This window comes from Aquarana catesbeiana, linkage group LG02 (genome assembly GCF_042186555.1).
Source record: "Aquarana catesbeiana isolate 2022-GZ linkage group LG02, ASM4218655v1, whole genome shotgun sequence".
NCBI lineage: Eukaryota > Metazoa > Chordata > Amphibia > Anura > Ranidae > Aquarana > Aquarana catesbeiana.
The window spans coordinates 424,209,108-424,231,828 of NC_133325.1; the positions used below are offsets into that span (position 1 = coordinate 424,209,108).

General features: G+C 42.8%; 1 protein-coding gene across 1 annotated transcript in view; it reads left to right on the forward strand.

Annotated features, from left to right (window-relative positions):
* IFNLR1 (interferon lambda receptor 1) overlaps positions 1–22,721 on the forward strand; it is a 92,713-nt gene that overhangs the window by 32,084 nt on the left and 37,908 nt on the right. Inside the window, exons 3-4 of the mRNA XM_073615486.1 lie at positions 2,082–2,251; positions 18,725–18,876. Coding sequence (XP_073471587.1) covers positions 2,082–2,251; positions 18,725–18,876 — 322 coding nt within the window. The remainder of the gene's footprint in view (positions 1–2,081; positions 2,252–18,724; positions 18,877–22,721) is intronic.

A 22,721-nucleotide genomic window follows, 5' to 3' on the forward strand; every position in this document is an offset into this window, starting at 1 on the left:
GCTGAAGAGCTGCTTTAAGGTGCCAAATACACATACATTGGGCTAACAACTTTTATTTAATAATACAAATGGTTAACACAACAATAACATTGTTAATTAACAATAAAACACAGTTTTGGTATAAGTATAACTGCCCTGGCCACAAATGGGAGAATGTGTAGTAGTGAAATAAATTACTTGGCAGACTATGCCAGATGACGAGGGTGGCCTCTTGCGCAGTCGGGTCAGGAACAAGGCTAACAGACTTTCAAGAACCAGGAACACAGGAACCAGAGCTGAAGACAATACAGCTCTGAGGTCAGGCAGACTCTCAGTTTAAATAGGCTGCTGGCGCCATGATTTGTGGGGGCGTGCACACACCTACATGTACACGCACTTGCCCCCACTTATGCGCCATTGCTTATCCATGTGTCCATTCTAGTCCTTGCCCGTCTTGTTAAGCTTCTATGCTCATGATCCTGCACATGCGCATAAGAATGAACACCTGCTGCACGGGAATGAGCATCTGCTCTACGAGATCCCTGCCATTAGTGCAACCCTAGATGCCTTCAAGCAGAATAACATCTCTGTCATAAACCTATGTTTGTAATGTAGCACCCTCTAGTGTGCTACTAGAATATTGCAGGCAAATTTATTGGCTTATGGTTACATGAGTCTTGAATCTGGGTCAAGAGTTTATTGCAGGTTGGGCTAGGATGACTCATACAGGCAGGGGTCTGGTGCCTCCCCCTGGTTCTGGTTGTTTGGAGAAGTTTCTAGAAGCTGGAGGGCGGAGGCCAGGAGTGTTGATCTGCATACATAGGGGAGTCTGGCCAATCCCCAGGGGGTGGGCCTGGCATGGTGATTAAGCCAACCCTTAAATATGGATGAGTCATGCTTGCAGGGGAGTCAGATGGAAGATGGAGTGCTAAGGAGACTGTCAGTGGCCCTTGAGGAGAACCCCTGCCAGGGCTCTGCCTGGGGCTGGGGCTTGGGCTGGCTTGGGAGGATCCTGACAGCAGTGCAGTTTGCAAGGAGGACAGTGTGAATACATTAGCACAGTCAGGGACTTACAAGGGGAAAGACTACCATATGTAGCAAGCCTTTCTGGAAGACTGCGTTGTGCTTAATCTTTCCTTTCCCTTTCCCTTTCCCTGGAAGATCTTCAGTAGCGGGCTGGTGGTTCCTGTGGTCAGTGGTGCAGTTGGAGATACTCCTCTATGCAACCTACAACATTTTGTGCTACTTTCTAAGGGACAGATTTCTTAGTCCTTTTTCTTCGACAGACTGTCAAGTGTCCGGAAAGGAGCACAGTTCATAACCTTGTACATAGGGAGGAAGTTTTTGTTCTTTGACTTAAAGTGATTGTGAAGTCTCAGTTTTTTTTCTATAAAAATAACAAACATGTTATACTTACCTGCTCTGTGCAGTGGTTTTGCACAGTGCAGCCCGGATCCTCCTCTTCTCTGGCCCCTCTTCAGCTCTCCTGGCCCCTCCCTCCTGTCAAGTTCCCCCACAGCAAGCAGCTTGCTATGGGGGCACCCGAGCTGCAGCTCCGTGTCCTGAGTCCATTTAGACACGGAGCCCCAGTTTGGCCCCGTCCCCTCCCTCTCCTGACTTGCTAACTGACTTTATTTGACAGCAGTGGGAGCCAATGGCACGGCTGCTGGTGTGCCTCAGCCAATCAAGAGGGAAAGTCTTGGACAGCCGAGGCACTCGTGGACATCGTTGAATAGAGATGGGGCTCAGGTAAGTAATTAGGGGGTGCTGGGGCAGCTGCTGCACACAGAAGGCTTTTTATCTTAATGCACAGAATGCATAAAGATATAGAAATCTTCTGCCTTTACAACCACTTAAGTTGGGCATCCCATATAGCCCTTCACCCTATCTAAGTTGTTACCCCTAATGAAACATAAAAACAAAGCCAAGGGACTGACTCCTTGTGTTTGGATGCAAGTGGAGAATGCGTGTTGACTGTCTGTGCAGGAGTAGGAGAGTCAGTTACTAGCAGCTCCTGCAGGGAGTTGTGCTACAGTAATTTTTTTTATATACTGTATCTGGTATCTGTTTCATCTCAAGCTAATATTTATTCTCTTTTCAAGGTGGCTTGTAGTCCCGAAGTGTAAAAGTATCCTTGCAACAGAGTGTGATTTATCATGTATCCTTCATAAGAACTACTCTAACCAGCATGCAGTGCAAGTCAGGGCTAATTCTGTGTCCCAGAGGACATCAGCATGGGCCTGCCTACATAATATATCTTATATGTTCACAGGTAGGTGTGATGTACCAACTAGGCTAAGTAATCCTTTGATATTATTTATATATAATATGATGTATTATCTATAAAAACAATGTTTTGCTTGTATTTTTTTTTGGGGGGGGGGGGGTATTTATTAAAACTGGAGCACTCAGAATCTAGTGCAGCTGTGCATGGTAGTCAATCAGCTTTTAACTTTAGCTTGTTCAATTAAAGCCTGGTACACAATATTGGGTTTTTTTTTGTCCAACCCAGTAGGGCTGAACAAATAAAACCTCACAGCTCAGGAGGTGCCGCTATACTAACTATCCAATGTTAGTACAGTGACAGGAGCCGGCCAAACAGCTTCTGTCAGACCCGCTGCAGTACACAGGGGCCGAATGTCATTTTTTTTTTTTTTTTGAACCGGCAGAAGCCACCCAACATTTGGCCTGTGTGTACTAGACATATCCACTTAAGGACCGCCTCACGCCAATGTACGTCGGCAAGGCGGCACGGGTAGGCAAAATCACGTACATACACGTGATCTGCCTCCCACGGGTGGGGGGTCCGATCGGACACCCCCCCCCGGTGCCCGAGGCGGTCCTCTTTTGTCCCCCGGCGATCGGAGGTGAGGGGGAGGCCATCCATTCGTGGCCCCCCCCTCGCGATCGCCGCCGGCCAATCAGATCATTTCCTTTGCTGCTGTATGCTAAACAGCAGCAAAGGAAATTATGTAATCTCTCCTCGGCTCGGTATTTTCCGTTCCGGCGCTGAGGAGAGAAGACTGGAATGTGAGTGTAAAACACTACACACACAGTAGAACATGCCAGGCACACTAAACACCCCCGATCCCCCCCCCCCGATCGCCCCCCAATCACCCCCTAATCACCCCTCCCTGTCACACTGACACCAAGCAGTGTTTTTGTTTTTTTGTTTTTTTGTTTTTCTGATTACTGCATGGTGTCAGTTTGTGACAGTTACTGTGTTAGGTCAGTTAGGGTTAGCCCCCTTTAGGGCTAGGGTACCCCCTAACCCCCCCTAATAAAGTTTTAACCCCTTGATCACCCCCCGTCACCAGTGTCGCTAAGCGATCATTTTTCTGATCGCTGTATTAGTGTCGCTGGTGACGCTAGTTAGGGACGTAAATATTTAGGTTCGCCGTCAGCGTTTTATAGCGACAGGGACCCCCATATACTACCTAATAAAGGTTTTAACCCCTTGATTGCCCCCTAGTTAACCCTTTCACCACTGATCACCGTATAACTGTTACGGGTGACGCTGGTTAGTTCGTTTATTTTTTATAGTGTCAGGGCACCCGCCGTTTATTACCGAATAAAGGTTTAGCCCCCTGATCGCCCGGCGGTGATATGCGTCGCCCCAGGCAGCGTCAGATTAGCGCCAGTACCGCTAACACCCACGCACGCAGCATACGCCTCCCTTAGTGGTATAGTATCTGAACGCATCAATATCTGATCCGATCAGATCTATACTAGCGTCCCCAGCAGTTTAGGGTTCCCAAAAACGCAGTGTTAGCGGGATCAGCCCAGATACCTGCTAGCACCAGCGTTTTGCCCCTCCGCCCGGCCCAGCCCACCCAAGTGCAGTATCGATTGATCACTGTCACTTACAAAACACTAACCGCATAACTGCAGCGTTCGCAGAGTCAGGCCTGATCCCTGCGATCGCTAACAGTTTTTTTGGTAGCATTTTGGTGAACTGGCAAGCACCAGCACCAGCCCCAGGCAGCGTCAGGTTAGCGCAAGCACCGCTAACACCCATGCACACACCGTACACCTCCCTTAGTGGTATAGTATCTGAATGGATCAATATCTGATCCGATCAGATCTATACTAGTGTCCCCAGGAGTTTAGGGTTCCCAAAAACGCAGTGTTAGCGGAATCAGCCCAGATGCCTGCTAGCACCTGCGTTTTGCCCCTCCGCCCAGCCCACCCAAGTGCAGTATCGATCGATCACTGTCACTTACAAAACACTAAACGCATAACTGCAGCGTTCGCAGAGTCAGGCCTGATCCCTGCGATCGCTAACAGTTTTTTTGGTAGCGTTTTGGTGAACTGGCAAGCGCCAGCGGCCTAGTACACCCCGGTCGTAGTCAAACCAGCACTGCAGTAACACTTGGTGACGTGGCGAGTCCCATAAGTGCAGTTCAAGCTGGTGAGGTGGCAAGCACAAGTAGTGTCCCGCTGCCACCAAGAAGAAGACAAACAGGCCCGTCGTGCCCATAGTGCCCTTCCTGCTGCATTCGCCAATCCTAATTGGGATCCCCAACCAAATGCAGTCGGCTGCATGAGAGGCATTTTCTTTATGTCCTCCCAAGTACCCCTACCCAAAAACCCCCCCAAAAAAGATGTCGTGTCTGCAGCAAGCGCTGATATAGGCGTGACACCCGCTATTATTGTCCCTCCTGTCCTGACAATCCTGGTCTTTGCACTGGTGAATGTTTTGAACGCTACCATTCACTAGTTGAGTATTAGTGTAGGGTACAGCATTGCACAGACTAGGCACACTTTCACAGGGTCTCCCAAGATGCCATCGCATTTTGAGAGACCCGAACCTGGAACCGGTTACAGTTATAAAAGTTAGTTACAAAAAAAGTGTAAAAAAAAAAAAAATATATAAAATAAAAAAAAATAGTTGTCGTTTTATTGTTCTCTCTCTCTCTATTCTCTCTCTATTGTTCTGCTCTTTTTTACTGTATTCTATTCTGCAATGTTTTATTGTTATTATGTTTTATCATGTTTGCTTTTCAGGTATGCAATTTTTTATACTTTACCGTTTACTGTGTTTTATTGTTAACCATTTTTTTGTCTTCAGGTACGCCATTCACGACTTTGAGTGGTTATACCAGAATGATGCCTGCAGGTTTAGGTATCATCTTGGTATCATTCTTTTCAGCCAGCGGTCGGCTTTCATGTAAAAGCAATCCTAGCGGCTAATTAGCCTCTAGACTGCTTTTACAAGCAGTGGGAGGGAATGCCCCCCCTCCCCCACCGTCTTCCGTGTTTTTCTCTGGCTCTCCTGTCTCAACAGGGAACCTGAGAATGCAGCCGGTGATTCAGCCAGCTGACCATAGAGCTGATCAGAGACCAGAGTGGCTCCAAACATCTCTATGGCCTAAGAAACCGGAAGCTACGAGCATTTCATGACTTAGATTTCGCCGGATGTAAACAGCGCCATTGTGAAATTGGGAAAGCATTTTATCACACCGATCTTGGTGTGGTCAGATGCTTTGAGGGCACAGGAGAGATCTAGGGTCTAATAGACCCCAATTTTTTCAAAAAAAGAGTACCTGTCACTACCTATTGCTATCATAGGGGATATTTAAATTCCCTGAGATAACAATAAAAATGATTAAAAAAAATGAAAGGAACAGTTTAAAAATAAGATAAAAAAGCAAAAAAATTATAAAGTAAAAAAAAAAAAAAGCACCCCTGTCCCCCCCTGCTCTCGCGCAAAGGCGAACGCAAGCGTCGGTCTGGCGTCAAATGTAAACCATGCATGTGAGGTGTCACCGCAAACGTCAGATCGAGGGCAGTAATTTTAGCTGTAGACCTCCTCTGTAAATCTAAAGTGGTAACCTGTAAAGGCTTTTAAAAATGTATTTAGTTTGTCGCCACTGCACGTTTGTGCGCAATTTTAAAGCATTTCATGTTTGGTATCCATGTACTTGGCCTAAGATCATCTTTTTTATTTCATCAAACATTTGGGCAATATAGTGTGTTTTAGTGCATTAAAATTTAAAAAAGTGTGTTTTTTCCCCAAAAAATGCGTTTGAAAAATCGCTGCGCAAATACTGTGTGAAAAAAAAAAAATGAAACACCCACCATTTTAATCTGTAGGGAATTTGCTTTAAAAAAAATATATAATGTTTGGGGGTTCAAAGGAATTTTCTTGCAAAAAAAAATAATTTTTTCATGTAAACAAAAAGTGGCAGAAAGGGCTTTGTCTTCAAGTGGTTAGAAGAGTGGGTGATGTGTGACATAAGCTTCTAAATGTTGTGCATAAAATGCCAGGACAGTTCAAAACCCCCCCCAAATGACCCCATTTTGGAAAGTAGACACCCCAAGCTATTTGCTGAGAGTCATGTCGAGCCCATGGAATATTTTATATTGTGACACAAGTTGCGGGAAAGAGACAATTTTTTTTTTTTTTTGCACAAAGTTGTCACTAAATGATATATTGCTCAAACATGCCATGGGAATATGTGAAATTACACCCCAAAATACATTCTGTTGCTTCTCCTGAGTACGGGGATACCACATGCGTGAGACTTTTTGGGAGCCTATTTGCGTACGGGACCCCGAAAACCAAGCACCGCCTTCAGGATTTCTAAGGGCGTAAATTTTTGATTTCACTCTTCACTGCCTATCACAGTTTCAGGGGCCATGGAATGCCCAGGTGGCACAAAATGACCCCATTTTGGAAAGTAGACACCCCAAGCTATTTGCTGAGAGGTATAGTGAGTATTTTGCAGACCTCACTTTTTGTCACAAAGTTTTGAAAATTGAAAAAAGAAAAAAAAAAGTTTTTTCTTGTCTTTCTTCATTTTCAAAAACAAATGAGAGCTGCAAAATACTCACCATGCCTCTCAGCAAATAGCTTGGGGTGTCTACTTTCCAAAATGTGGTCATTTGGGGGTTTTTGTGCCATCTGGGCATTCCATGGCCTCCGAAACTGTAATAGGCAGTGAAGAGTGAAATAAAAAATTTACCCCCTTAGAAATCCTGAAGGCGGTGATTGGTTTTCGGGGCCCCGTACGCGGCTAGGCTCCCAAAAAGTCCCACACATGTGGTATCCCCATACTCAGGAGAAGCAGCTAAATGTATTTTGGGGTGCAATTCCACATATGCCCATGGCCTGTGTGAGCAATATATCATTTAGTGACAACTTTGTGCAAAAAAAAAAAAAGGGTCACTTTCCCGCAACTTGTGTCAAAATATAAAATATTCCATGGACTCAACATGCCTCTCAGCAAATAGCTTGGGGTGTCTACTTTCCAAAATGGGGTCATTTGGGGGGGTTTTGTGCCATCTGGGCATTTTATGGCCTTCAAAACTGTGATAGGTAGTGAGGAGTGAAATCAAAAATTTACGCCCTTAGAAATCCTGAAGGCGGTGATTGGATTTCGGGGCCCCGTACGCGGCTAGGCTCCCAAAAAGTCCCACACATGTGGTATCCCCGTACTCAGGAGAAGCAGCTGAATGTATTTTGGGGTGCAATTGCACATAGGCCCATGGCCTGTGTGAGCAATATATCATTTAGTGACAACTTTTTGTAAAAAAAATTTATTTTTTTTTGTCATTATTCAATCACTTGGGACAAAAAAAATAAATATTCAATGGGTTCAACGTGCCTCTCAGCAATTTCCTTGGGGTGTCTACTTTCCAAAATGGGGTCATTTGGGGGGGGTTGTACTGCCCTGCCATTTTAGCACCTCAAGAAATGACATAGGCAGTCATAAACTTAAAGCTGTGTAAATTCCAGAAAATGTACCCTAGTTTGTAGACGCTATAACTTTTGCGCAAACCAATAAATATACGCTTATTGACATTTTTTTTACCAAAGACATGTGGCCGAATACATTTTGGCCTCAATGTATGACTAAAATTGAGTTTATTGGATTTTTTTTATAACAAAAAGTAGAAAATATCATTTTTTTTCAAAATTTTCGGTCTTTTTCCGTTTATAGCGCAAAAAATAAAAACGGCAGAGGTGATCAAATACCATCAAAAGAAAGCTCTATTTGTGGGAAGAAAAGGATGCAAATTTCGTTTGGGTACAGCATTGCATGACCGTGCAATTAGCAGTTAAAGCAACGCAGTGCCAAATTGGGAAAAGACCTCTGGTCCTTAGGCAGCATAATGGTCCGGGGCTGAAGTGGTTAAGCTTTGACGAAAAAAAAAAGATTGGTTTCTATGCAGAGCTGCACTAGATTCTGTATGAATTAGTTTTAGTAAACCCCCCCCTTTGTGTTTATCATGATTTTATCTTGCATGGCTTTTTTACAGTGTGAAAGGGCTCGGGCTTTCACATTGGGATTGCAGATGAGGCTTCTTTCAGTTGCTTTACAGGTGCTTTTTTTAACGCTAAAGCGCCTGAAAAACGCCCCAGTGTGAAAGGGGTCTTAAAGGTAGAATTTAAACGAAGAATAATATCATTACACAATAGTAAAATACTAATATGGATAAAGTTTTCTACAAACAATTGTGTAAAACAGGCACAATTTCAAGCCTATATTGATGGAAAGGCTACACAGGTCATGGTCTGGAACAGCTGTAAAGAGACAGGCTGCCTGTTAATAAACTTTATAATATTTCATGTAATTAACATATGCCAGACTCCGACCCCACTCCCGCTGTCACAGTGCAAGAAGAAAACATGAACTGTGGCATAGCTCCCAACTGTCCCTGATTTTGACGGACTGTCCCGGATTTTGAGCAATGTCCCTCTGTCCCTCATTTTGGTCTGATCTATATAGTTGTATAAAAAGTGTTTTCCTTTGTTAAACCTTTCATCCAATTTCTAAATTGCTGCATTTGTAAATGTAAAAAGTCAGTATAAAGGAATAATAGTGGTAAAAAAAGTACTTGTGGGTTTACATAATCTTTTTTTTATAACTCTCCTTTAAGGGGGCGTGACAGGGGGTGTGTCATATGCATACATACTTTTGCTCATAGGTGTCCCTCTTTTCCTTTTCAAAAAGTTGGGAGGTATGACTGTGGTGCAATAAACCTTCAAGCTTTTGGCTGGGAGGGGACATATTATTCATAAGTCATTTTTGCCAGTGACACCTACTGGCAAAAACCAGGGACTGCACCAACACTGTTTTAAGGGGAAAGCTGAGTGAGACAGCACAAATTTGCCTGAGCAGATTACCACTTTCATGGGAAAAATTTGCAAATATTTTTTTTTTTTTTTTAATTGTCACACAAGTCATATTGTAATTGAATGTTATTAAAAATTACCTTTCCATTTTAATCTGTAGCACTGTAATTTTCTGTAAAATGTAATGCACTATGGCACACAGATGGTGTACAGAACGACCCCGCAGATATGTCATTTTCTGCTTGTGTGATCGGCTTACTGATTTTCTCAGAAGTCTGCACTAAGATACAAATCAGATTTTGAGCATCCCCTGCAATAAAAATGTCATTTTTGGTGAGGTACTCTCAAAGGGAAATTGCGTCTAAAGAGATGCAGACCTTGCCAATTTCCTCATTAGAGCCCTGCAGGTGCAGCAGTTGACTAATGATTAGAAAATCACTCCCATACAGACCCACTTAGCACAAACAGCTATACCTTCAGAATAACAAAGGGTAGGAATCTGCTACAAAGAGGGGAATGTTTATTTCTTCCTTGTCAAAAGAAGTTTATTGAGTATACAATATTATAAAGATACATAAAGTAAGTTTACAAGGATCTATAAAGTAAGCTCATTGTTTTACAGTAGGGTTTATATAGGTAAATATCATGAAATTTCAAATATTAAACATTGGGTTCACATAAACCTAAATTAAAGATATATATCATTTCCTTAGTTACTTTTGTAGGTATTTAAATGATTTATACCTACTATACATATTGTTTACAGGTAGAGTGTATATAGGTCAAATAAATTCTGATAATGAGCTTTAATCGTAAGGTGGAGAAAAGGAAAGAGAAAGAAGAAAAAGGGTAGAAAGGCAGAGGTATGGTCCACAAGGTTGTCCCGCTCGTCAGTTTATTATTCTTTTTAGTTCTCTTTGAAGCCTTAGAATGGGTGTCTCTGTAAGTCATTTAATCTGTTACCATGGCAACAGGACAGAGTCATTGAAATTTGACAGGAACTGTTGTTTTATCCAAGGATGCCAAAGTTTTTCAAATTTTGGAATTTGATTTTGATCGATGGCTACCATCTTAGCATGGGACATTGTATTATTCATTCTGTGAATTGTTTCTGCTAGTACCAATGTAGGATATTTCCATGCCTTGGCCACTGTTTGTTTTGCAGCCGTTATTAGTTGGACCATAAGTTTGAATTGAGAGAGTGTTAACCATTCCGGTTTTAGATTAAGTAAAGTTATATATGGATCTGGTTGTATTATTTTTTTAAATATTTTAGATGCAATCACGAAGACTTCCTTCCAGAAGGTTTGGATTACTGGGCACGTCCACCATATGTGTAAATGTGTGCCTATTTCTGGGCATCCTCGAAAACAAAGAGCTGAGGTATTAGATGAATATTTTGCCACTCTAGCGGGTACAAGGTACCAGCGAGTTAGGACTTTATAATTTGTCTCCAGTGCTAAGATGTTGGGTGAAGATGACTTAGATGTGAGCCATATGTTAGACCTGTCCGTGTCTTCTAAAGTTCGTCCCAGGTCCTCCTTCCACCTCTGAACGTAAGAGGGTCTATTAAGATTTACTACTCCATATAATTGATTATAAAGTGATGAAATTGTACCTTTAGCAAATGGATCTTTTGTACAGATTGATTCAAAAATGGATAATTGGGATAATGGTGTATCCCCCTTTAGGAATGGTGTATAGAAATTTTTGATTTGGAGATATCTAAATATCTCAGAGTTTGGTAGATCATATTTTTCTCTAAGCGATGGGAATGAAAGGAATGATTTAGATGCTATGAAGTCATTTAGTGTCTGAATGCCTGATGTTGTCCAAGCTTTAAAAGAATTTGGGTAGATCCATGCCGGATAAAAGGCCGGATTTCTGATAAAAGAAAGGAGAGGATTGTGTGGAGATTGTAACTGATATTTGGTTTTTAGTTTATCCCAGAGAGATAAGAAGTGTTTAGTTATGGGATTATGAATTTTAAAGCGGTCTTTAGGATCAAGCCATAACAAGTTTGATATTAATAGAGGGTCATTTTCTGAAGCCTCTATAAATACCCATAATGGGATTTCCTGTTTTGCATGGTATTTGGACAGACTGGCCAAATGTACTGCTCTGTAGTAGTTAGTAAAATTAGGGTATCCCAGGCCTCCTTTATTTTTGGGAAGATGTAGTGTGTGTATAGGTATACGTGGTTTAGAAGAGCCCCATATAAATGAAGTTGCTCTTTTTTGTACTATTCTCAAAAAATAGGAAGGAATTGGAATAGGGAGGACTCTGAATAGATAAAGCAATTTGGGTAGAATAGTCATTTTGATTGCATTAATCTTCCCTATCCAGGATAAAGGAAGTTGCGACCATTCTTTTATTAGATTTGTGATCTGTCTTAATACAGGAGGATAATTGGTTGAGAATAAGTCAGAATGAGATGCTGTTAAATGAATTCCAAGATATGGGATTGATTTTTCTGCCCATGTGAATGGGAGTGCAGCCCTAGCCGGGATCAATTCCATGTTTGTGAGCGAAATATTAAGCACTAGGCATTTCTTAGGATTAATCATAAGGCCGGATAGGGCTGCAAATCCATCAAGAGCTGGTATTAAGTTAGGACCAGAGACCTGTGGTGATGATAGAAAAAGTAATATATCGTCTGCAAATATACATAATTTGTGTGTAATACCTCCTACTTCAATGCCAGTTATAGTTTGGTTTGTTCTGATGTATTGGGCCATGGGTTCGAGTATAAGGGCAAATAATAAGGGAGATAATGGGCAACCCTGTCGGGTACCTCTTTCGATATTAAAGGCATCAGATTTGTATCCAGCATATTTTATATAGGCTTTGGGTTTATTATATAATGCTTTGATTCATGTTAAAAAGTGGGGTCCAAAACCCCATTTTTGTAATGAATATTGCATATATTGCCATGATACTGTGTCAAATGCCCTCTTAATATCGAGAGATAGAAAACATAAAGGGATTTTCCGTTTTTTAGCAATATGTGCCAATAACACTGCCCTGCGTATATTATCGCCTGCCTGTCTATTTGGCATGAAGCCTACTTGATCTCTATGTATTAATTTTCCTATAATGCTATTGAGGCATTTTGCTATTATTTTTGCTAATAATTTAATATCAAGGTTTAACAGAGAGATAGGCCGATAATTCACACAGGAAGTATCATCAGAAAGGGGTTTTGGGATCATACAAACAATTGCCATTAGTGTTTCTTGCCGAAAAGAATGTCCTTCTAGAAGTTTGTTAAAAGTTTCAGTGAGAATGGGAGAGAGTATTTCTGAGAATGTTTTATAGTATAAAGCCGAGTAGCCGTCTGGGCCTTGTCTTTTGTTAAGTTTTAGGTCTTTTATGGCGTTAGCAACTTCATCTATAGTTATAGGCTCATCCAAACTGCTTTTTTGATTCTGAGACAACTCAGGTAAGGTTATTTTTGAGAAGAAGGATTCAGCCTCTGTAGGATTAAATTCATTGTTTGTCTTGTATAAAGTTGCGAGATGTGAGTGAAATTTATGGACTATTTTAACTGGATTACAAGTATAAAAATTTTTTGATAATTTCAAACGTATTGGTTTGAAAGATTTGTTAGTTGAATTTAATGCCCGAGCCAAATATGTACCTGGTTTGTTTGTATTCATGTAGAAATTGTGTTTGGAGCGTTTGAGGGATTTATCAACTGACTCAGTGAGAAATAGATCGTATTCCAATCTAGATTTTTCCAGATGAGATTTTGTACTCTGAGATGGATTATCTTGGAATGATATGTAGGCTGCATTAAAATTGAGTTCTAGTTTTTTTGCTAGATTTTTGCGTTCCCGTTTAAATAGTGCCATTTGTCTTTGTATTGTACAACGCAAGACAGGCTTATGAGCTTCCCACAGTGTTATTGGGGAAATGTCTGTTGTATTATTAATTGATATGTATTCCTTTAAAGCTTGTTCAATGGCCATCTGATGTAGTGGGTGTTTGAGCATTATGTCCGGTAAGTACCACGTTGGGTCATGCGCTTTTGGTATGGCTGAGGCTATAGTAGTGTATACTGCATTATGGTCAGACCACGGAATCGGAATTATATCTGATGCAATAATTTCTGGTATCATTCCTATTGTTAGAAAAATATGATCTATTCTGGTGAAGGTTTGATGAGGGTGCGAGAAATAAGTGAATTTCTTTTTCATTGGGTTACTTTCTCTCCACGAATCTACCAGATTGTATTTGGAAAGAAGTTGAGAAAAAGGTAATCTAGAGGTTATTTTGGATGGTGTAAAAGGTGATTTATCTAGAAATGGGAGGAGGACCTGGTTCGAATCCCCACACATTATCACTGTTCCTATTTTGTGTGTATTAATCACTTGTAATATATGTGAGAGGAATGGTGTAGGTTGTTTGTTAGGAGCGTAGTAGGAAATCACCATGATTGCTGTATCCATTATATAACCCATGAGTATCAGGTATCTACCTTCTGGGTCTTTAATTTCTGATGATAAGGTGAATGGTGTGGATCGGTGAAATGCAATTAGAGTTCCCCTTTGCTTGGTACAGGCAGAAGCCGTGTAAATTTGTTGATAAAAAGGAGAAATATATTTTGGAGTAGAATCTTTGGTGAAGTGTGTTTCTTGGAGGCATACTATGTGAGCCTTCTTGTTATGGAAAGTACGGAAGGCTTTGGTCCTTTTTTGAGGGACATTTATTCCCTGAACATTCAGAGAAAGTATATTCAGTGGTGCCATGGCAATAGATCAAATAGTTTTGACTTACTTTTTGTTATGCAGAGCTGACTGCGCAGATCAACCTGTGTGGACTGAAGAGATGAATAGATAGAAAAGAAACCAGTGAATTCTGGAGTAAAGAGTAAACAAAAAACATATGAGATTAGATGATACATTGTATAAATTATTTTTTGCAAGTAATCACAATTTACCCGTGAAAGAGAATAAATATCTCTCTCAGGGGAATAAGTGCCTTCATCACACTCCCACATAATATGGTTGGGAGAATGAGGAGGGCTAATGGGGGTACACGGATCTTCCGCTTACAGGAGAGAAGTGCTATGTCAAAAGACATCAAAATGATGATTCATTAATTGGAGTGCAGAATATGGTTTTTGTTGAAATTATTTATTCCAGGGTGGTTGTATATGGTTAGTCTTGCCCTAGGCTAAATAATTCAGTTAGAAAGGTACTGTTAATAACTTTGGTATTGATGAAGATAGTTTGAATTATTTTGGGATTTTAACCCTTTTAGAGTAAACAATTACATATTTTATTCATATGTAACTGTTTAGATATGTTAACTCATAAAATTGAGGTTGTATTGCTTCAGATTAGAATAAACAAAAACTTTGTTCTAGGAACTAGTTAGGTAATAATATATTTGTTTTAAGAAAAGAAAGAAAAAGCTTCTATTACTTCTGGATTATTGAACATATTTGTCCTAAAAAGTAATAAATCTATTGTTATTACCTGAAAATATATAACTGAACAAGAATTTCCTTATTTCACTTATATATTCTAAGGCTATATGAATCATAAGTAATAAGAAATATAACTGGAATGTAACATGATCCCACACAGTGCGTGACTATCAGATTGCAGTCACATTCAGTTATAAATACAGGTTTTTTATAGAGAACCATCTCTTAGTATAATAAATGAAGAGATATCAGGAATTAGGATGTCAGTCCATTGAATCTTCTTGGTCCATGGATGATGTGGCATAACGGCCTCTTTTGTGAGAATGATGATTCCCATTTTGTTCTGAAATTTTCTGGGTGCTGCCTGAAGGTGAAGATGATGCCATTCTTCTGCGTGTGGGAGAGTTGCTGCTTGTGGGTTCTGTCAGATTTAATTTTAAAAGGGTTTGTTGTAGTTCATCTGCTGATCTGCTTCTGTAAATTGTACCTTGGTAGTTAAATCTGACTGAAAAGGGGAAGCCCCATTGATACATAATGTTGTGGCGTTGCAGTTCCATTAGTTGGGGTTTCATGGATCGTCTTTTAGTAATAGTAAGTTGGGATAGGTCAGCAAAAATTTGATAACTGTGTCCTTGAAAATTAAGTTCCTTTTTTTCTCTTGCAGCAATTAGTATTTGTTCTTTCATTCTGTAATAATGAAATTTTGTGATTATATCACGTGGGGGTCCATCTTTCTTTTTGGTTGTGAGGGCTCTGTGTACTCTGTCCAGTTCTAAATGTTCAATAGGGATATCTGGCTTTAGTTCTTGTAATAGAGCAGTAATAGTAGATTGCAGGTCTGTCACAGTTTCAGGTATTCCCCTTATGCGCAAGTTTGAACGTCTGGCTCTATTTTCGTAATCTTCGAGCTTAGTTTGAAGTATTAAATTCTCTTCTTTTAATTGTTCCAATTCTGTTATATTTTCTTGGGTTGTAATTTCAATTTCATCCATTTTTATTTCTAAGGCTGCGGTGCGGTTTCCCAGCTCTCTTATTTCTTTGGTTAGGCTTTTTGTTATTTGGTCTGAGGTTTGTTTTATAGCCTTATGAAGCATCTTTTCAAATTGTAATAATATTACTGGGGATGCTGAGGAGGCTTGTGGAGAAGTTTGTGAGAGGATTTGTTCTGTATCTGACTCAAATGGAGAGTCTTGCTGTGACATTTTCTGTCTGTGAGAGCGCCCTGATGCTGTATATTGTGAGGTGACTGGAGCTGCTTTAGTTGCAGTGAGTGCCTGTGAGCTCTTTGTGAGGTGATTTTTATTTCTGCCACGGCTTCCTCCCAGTACCATATTTCCTGCCCAAACTTTAACAGTTTGTTCCCTGGGGCAAAAAGGTTCAAATGGATACCTTTTGAGCCTGCAGGCTCCGCTTTGTCCTTCTCTTCTCTCCTCAGCGGTGTGGAGCTCTAACAATGCATGTCTGCTCCTCTAGACTCCGCCCATCTCCCCTTGGAATGTTTATTTCTTAATGAAAGTGGAATTACTTTTTAAATGAAAAAAATGTTTTTTATGTTAAAAAATGTTTAATCAATAAAAATAATAATTAAAAAAAAAGTAGCCCAGTACCCTAGCGCATACAGTACATGCAAATGTATATGCGGCATAGGTTCCACACATGTATGTAAAAAGCAATTGCACCACACATGTGAGGTATTGCGAACATTAGAGCGAGAGCAATCATTTTAGAAACCATCATTCATAGTTAAATTGTTTGTTAACCTAAAAAAAAAAAACTGATCCTGTTCCCTTAAAGTATGTTATACAGCATAGTGCTTGTGCTGTGTAATTTGGCTGATCCTGCCTAGCTATACCCTCCCCCTTGTAAACTGACCACAGTTTATCATGGCTGTTGAGCCCTGACACCGTGGTCAGTTTACGTGCCTCTGTCATCCGCAGCCCCGGCTATAACCCTCTCTGTCCTCTCCTCCGTCCTCTCCCCACCTGTCTGTTCTGTGTCAGTGCTCACCCCTTCCCCTCCTGCTGCTCTCATAACTACTATAAAATCCTCCCATCCCCTCTGTAACATAACAATATGTGTCCCTGGGCCTGTGTTATATAAATATATATAGTCGCCTGTCAATTTGATTGGACAGATTAATGAGGGCATCTAAAGTCTCTGGCATGCCCACTCGGACTAGTTCATCTTTTAATGATTCAGACAGACCCATGCGGAACTGGTACCGCAGGGCTTCGTCATTCCAGTTAGTGTCGGAACTCCAACGCCTGAACTCTGATACATAGTCTTCCGCTGGTCTACGGCCTTGCTGAAGTGAATGCAGGGCCACCTCCGCAGTGGCTGTCAGTTGCGGGTCTTCGTAGAGCTAGGACATGGCTTGGAAGAAAGTGCTCAAGTTATCAAGAGAGGCATCCTTCTGCTCCAGGAGGCGATGTGCCCATGACTGAGGTTCCCCCAGCAGCAGGGAGATAACGAAGCCCACTTTGGTAGATTCAAGAGAAAAAGTCCTTGGCTGCAGGACAAAGAAAAGTTTGCAGGCATTACGGAAAGCTCTGAATTTACTACGGTTCCCAGAGAACCTTTCGGGTGTGGGGACCTTGGGTTCAGGCGGCAACATCACCACTGAAGAAGCAGCAGAAGTCCCGGATGAAGATGGTGAAGATGCGGACAGAACCTGAACTCGTTCCTCCAGCCGATTGTAGCCTTCTTGAAGGTTCTTTACAGTCTGAGTAAGTCCATCAAGATGGCAACAAAGCTCATCCATCGGAGAGGCTCCCTGCGCGGGCTCGGACATGGCTGTCCGGTACTGTCACGTACCTGGTGGTTGAGCCCACTTATGCAGGAAGTGGCCTCCCGTGTACCTCTGGCTCGAGAACCCCTGATAGAGCAGACAGGGGCACGGGAGTGCAGGGGGCACAAGTGCCTGGTGGGTTGCAGATGCAGGGGCTGATCCGGACTTCTGGTAAACTGCAAGGAGACCAGTTGTGGACTGGAGCAGGGACCCTGTAGACGGCAGGAGCAACAGCAAGATGGAAGCTGCACTTGGTAAGGAGGTGTATTGTAGTCCAGGAGAAGTGAGCAGGATAACTGAGGACTGCGGGAAGCAGGGTGGTATAGCAGTTCAGCAGGATCAGCAAGGAGGACCAGACTGGCAGCTGGAGGCAGGAACCAATAAGAGGTGTACTGTAGTTCGGAGCACAAGCAAGTTTCAGGCAGGCCGGGTCATACACTGGCGGGCAGATACGGTACAGGAGCAGTAAGCAAAGTGTAGTCGGGTAGCAGGCCGGGTCAGGAACAGGCGGGCAGCGAAGTACCAGGGAGCAGGCATAAGGAATGTCAGGACAAGCCGGGGATCAGAGGCTGGCAGCAAGCAGGGAAGGTCAACGACAAGCCGGGTAACAGAAGTCAGGAAAGCAGGATAACAAGTAGCAGGGGGTCTCAGGAACGCTGTAGACTGGACAGCAAGATGGCATGGTGACAGTTTCCTTTAAATAGTGCTTTTGGCGCCAAGTACCGTCACACGAGCGCGCGAAGGGCGGCTCTTTTGATAGGAACATTGCGCACAGCTCTTCTACTGTAAGCCGGACTGCTAGGACATCTTCCTTGACACTCTCTACTCTCTTCTCCTCCTCCCCGGCTGATGTCATCGGGAGTGCTCCGCCCCGCCTACTGGAGCAGTCAGCCGAGCAGAGGAGAGAGCTGAGGAGTCACATGAGCGCCGGGAGGCGCTCTGATATAGGTACAAATCTGCATTTTTTTTATATAACACAGACACGGGGACACATATAGGTATGTTACAGAGGGTATGTGAGATTTTTATAGTAGTGGCTTAACAACCGCTTTAACTCTAAACTGATAACCTGTAAAGGCTTTTCAAGCATCACCTAAGAACATTTTTAGGTACGGGTACTCACAGTTTTGAGTCTTGAAATGTTTGGGTTGTGTCAAATAGATTTGATCAAAACTCTTTTCTGGGTATGTGTTTTGAAAACCTTGCTTTTATGTAAAATTTGTAATTGTATATATACAGTACGTGTGGGCAGCCATACTTGTTTGTACTCTGCTTTCTTCTAACGTTCTTATCTCACCAACAAGATCTATCTAAAAACAATAGACTCTATGCACTTTGCATTCTTTATTCAGTAAAACATTTCACAAATTCAAGGTACACAGATTAGCTAAATCAAGCTTTCGCATTGTGATCTGATTGATCTTTTTTTTTTTTTTTGCAGTGGACCCACCACCTCCCATTCTACAGGTAATACAAGGAGATGGCACTTTGACTATTAACATTTCAATGAAAACACCACCATGCATGCCAACTGCTTTGCGCTTTTCTTTTACGTATTCATTGGAAATCAATAATACTAACAACATTGCAGAGGTATGTGAATGTTTTTTTTTTAATCACATGTTGCATTTACGTAAACATTTGACAAACCAAAGCTAATCTAAATCAGGATATTATGAAAAAATGCAAAAAATTCTGTGAAGACAGTATGCCAAAATGTATTAGTGCTGAAATGTTATACATATCTAATTTTTCCCTCTAAAAATTAACCCAAATTCTAAGAAGGAAGCTTAAAAAGTTAGCCTGTTCCTTTTTTAAATGCTTTTAAAAGTATCCTGCCTAAGAACAGGCACCACACTATAAAACATCTCTCCGTGTACCCCTCTGAAACTCATTTCACTATGCTACTAGTGGCCTGATTTCACTGACTGGGGTTAAGCCCTTATTGTCCAGTAAGTTCACTCTCATAGACAGGGAGAAGGTCCTGAATAGCGATTAGGGGGATCCAGCATGTTTGAAATTCATGGTTCCAGAAAATGAATGTGGAAATGCGCCAGACCAATTTCTTTGTAACCATAATGTAGTGAATGACCTTTGAACTTATGTCAGCTGGCTTAAAAAGCCAATAAGAGAGCTTTTGTATATGCCAGCCCCTTTACTATAAAAGAGTGAGGTCACAGCAGCCATACTGTCAATGTGTTTATTCTAATAGGGAAAGTATAGGGAGTGCTGCTAACAAACTGCATTGAGAGATTAGTGTAGGGTCTGTATGCACTGGCAGGTCTGTTAAAGTAGATGTAAACCCCTACTGAAAATCAAATAGGTAGCAAAATATTGAGTATATTTGAGAACTTGGGGCGTCTACCTTTTTTCCTTCTTTGTTACATTTTAATACTGCTGATTTCTTGTGGCCTCTTTACAGACTGACCATGTACACATGCACTACAGTGATAGCGGGTTACGCGTGTTTTTACAGGCCATTTTTTTAAGTGATAAGTGAAGTATGTCTGAACAATGTACAACAGGGCAGAATCTTTTAGTTATTGTTTAGGAAAGAATCTGACGGTGATTTACAGGTAGGAGATTGTGGGAGACAGGGTATTAGTGTTGTCACCCCCATGGCAAAAAAGTGCCCACGTAATCTGTTATTTTCATGATAGTGAGTGTTAAAAATAAAAATAGCATTTCCAAATGATATTATCATGCTATAGCTCATATGAGAACTTAGTCGTTGGGTTTATATCTACTTTAACAAACTATGCTTAATGTGGAGCTGCACCCAAAAGGGGAAGCTATGCATGTCTGCCTTCTCCTCCCCTCTGCTGCCATATTTGGCACCTTTTAGGGAGGAGGAGGGAGCAGGTACCTTATTTTGACAGATACCCACTCCCATTTATGGCTCAGTTCACTGTAGCAAACTGAGTCAGGAGTCCCCCCCCCCCCTTCCCCCACAGCCTTGTGGGACATTTCACAGGTACCAAAGGACTGCAGCCTATTTATTTTTTTGTAATGTACTCAGCAGCCGCAACCTGGGAGCTGTTCTGCAGTCCATTACTCCCTCTGGGTTGGGCTGGTGGATACCAGGCAGTTCCTTAAGCCTAGTGCACACTAGTAGTTTTTTTTTTTTGTTCAGCCCAGCAGGACTAAATGAAAAAATATTGACTGCTCAGGAGGAGCTGCTGAACTAACTTTCCAATGTTAGTACAGCAATCTACCCTGCTGCTCTATTGTGTTCTGACAGGGGGACTGCCACCATGACCAGAACACTCCGGTCAGCGCTCTCAGCCATTGGACCGACTCCAGTACACACGGTCCGAATGTCGGATGGTTTCTATTGATCCTTTCTGATATGACTCATGCAGAAGGGGAGGCTAGTACCTTGAGTGCATATTAGGCCATGTCCAGACAGTGTTACCTCAATGACACCCAGTAGTCCATAGAATGATCACTTTTAAACATTTTAGTTGCAGTCTTGCCATCCCTGTCCATGTTTGCTTGACCAGGGCAGGAATGGCTTTATGAGAAAAAGATATAAAAAAGTGCGCATGCGTGTGGTCTCGGCGTCGGACATGTACTGACCAAGCGTTGCACACTCTTGGCTACATACCTGCTAATAACAGCGGAAGAAGGGCTAGAAATAACTTTCAACAAGCCTTCCTAATTAGGGGATGAGACGTGGACAGCAGGACAGCCCTGGAAATCACAAAAGAAAGGGGGGAATCAGTCACAATCGATGCGCTCCTCCCCAGGGCAGACCTCTTCAATCAAGATGGCATCAGAAAGGAGACACGCAGTAATCTAACAGCTACTAAACAACAGTCTCCTCACATAGAAAACCAAATCTTTTGTTAGTGTCAGTGACAAGAATTCTTCATATTTTATAGCTGTAAGTGACATGGATTCTTTACAATCCTCAGAACATCAGGTAACAATGCTTCTGAATGAGCTGTCTTCTCTTCCTTCATCCACACCAGTGTCCATAGCAATTCATGGATCTGCAAGGTCAATAGCATTATCACTGGAACAAAGTATGGCTGACATACCTGATCTTCATTCAATGTTTTCTCTAGGAAATGCAGAAATTATTACTAGATTCTCAACATTACTACAGCATGAACTATCCAAAGACTGTGCTACCATAACAGCAAACCTCAAACAAGACTTCCAGAGCATTGGCATACTTGCCAACTATCCCGAATCTCCCGGGACATTCCCAGGATTTAGACCCTTTTCCCGATTTTATCATTTCCCGGGAAATTCGGTTCTTCCTGCTTTTCACCGCCAAGGTCCGCGCCGCCATTTTCAAGAAGACCAGAAGAAGTAGGCTGACCGGGTGGCTACAATAGAAATTGAGCTGCAGCGCCGCCCACCCCCCGCCCCGCCCCGCTGCCAGTCTCTGTGACCTGTTATGGAAAGGGGTGGGGGATGGGCGGTGCCGCAGCTCAATTTCTTTTGTAACCACGCGGTTGGCTCCACCTCTATTTTGTTCCCCCTCGGCCTCTCTTCTGTAATGGTGGCGGAGACACCGCTGCTCTGGGATACCTGATAGATGTAAGGAGGGGTTCCGCTGGGGACACTGGATGTAAGGAGGGGCTCCGCTGGGGACACTGGATGTAAAGAGGCGCTCCTCTGGGGACACTGGATGTAAGGAGGGGCTCCGCTGGGGACACCAGATGTAAGGAGGGGCTCTGCTGGGGACGTCTGATGTAAGTAGGGGCTCCGCTGGGGACACCTGATGTAAAGAGGGGCTCCACTGGGGACACTGGATGTAAAGAGGGGCTCCGCTGGGGACACTGGATATAAGGGGGGCTCTGCTGGGGACACTGGATGCAAGGAGGGGCTCCGCTAGGGGCGCCTGATGTAAGGAGAGGCTCCGCTGGGGACACTGGATGTAAGGAGGGGCTCTGCTGGGGACACTGGATGTAAGGATGGTCTCCGCTGGGGACACTGGATGCAAGGAGGGGTTCCGTTGGGGATGCCTAATGTAAGGAGGGGCTCCACTGGGGACACTGGATGTAAGGAGGGGCTCCGCTGGGGACACTGGATGTAAGGATGGTCTCCGCTGGGGACACTGGATGTAAGGGGGGGCTCCGCTGGGGACACTGGATGTAAGGAGGGGCTCCGCTGGGGACACTGGATGTAAAGAGGCGCTCCGCTGGAGACACTGGATGTAAGGAGACGCTCCGCTAGGGACACTGGATGTAAGGAGTAGCTCTGCTGGGGACGCCTGATGTAAGGAGGGGCTCCGTTGAGGACACTGGATGTAAGGAGGGGCTCCGCTGGGGACACCAGATGTAAGGAGGGGCTCTGCTGGGGACGCCTGATGTAAGGAGGGGATCCGCTGGGGACACCTGATGTAAAGAGGGGCTCCGCTGGGTACACTGGATGTAAAGAGGGGCTCCGCTGGGGACACTGGATATAAGGGGGGGCTCTGCTGG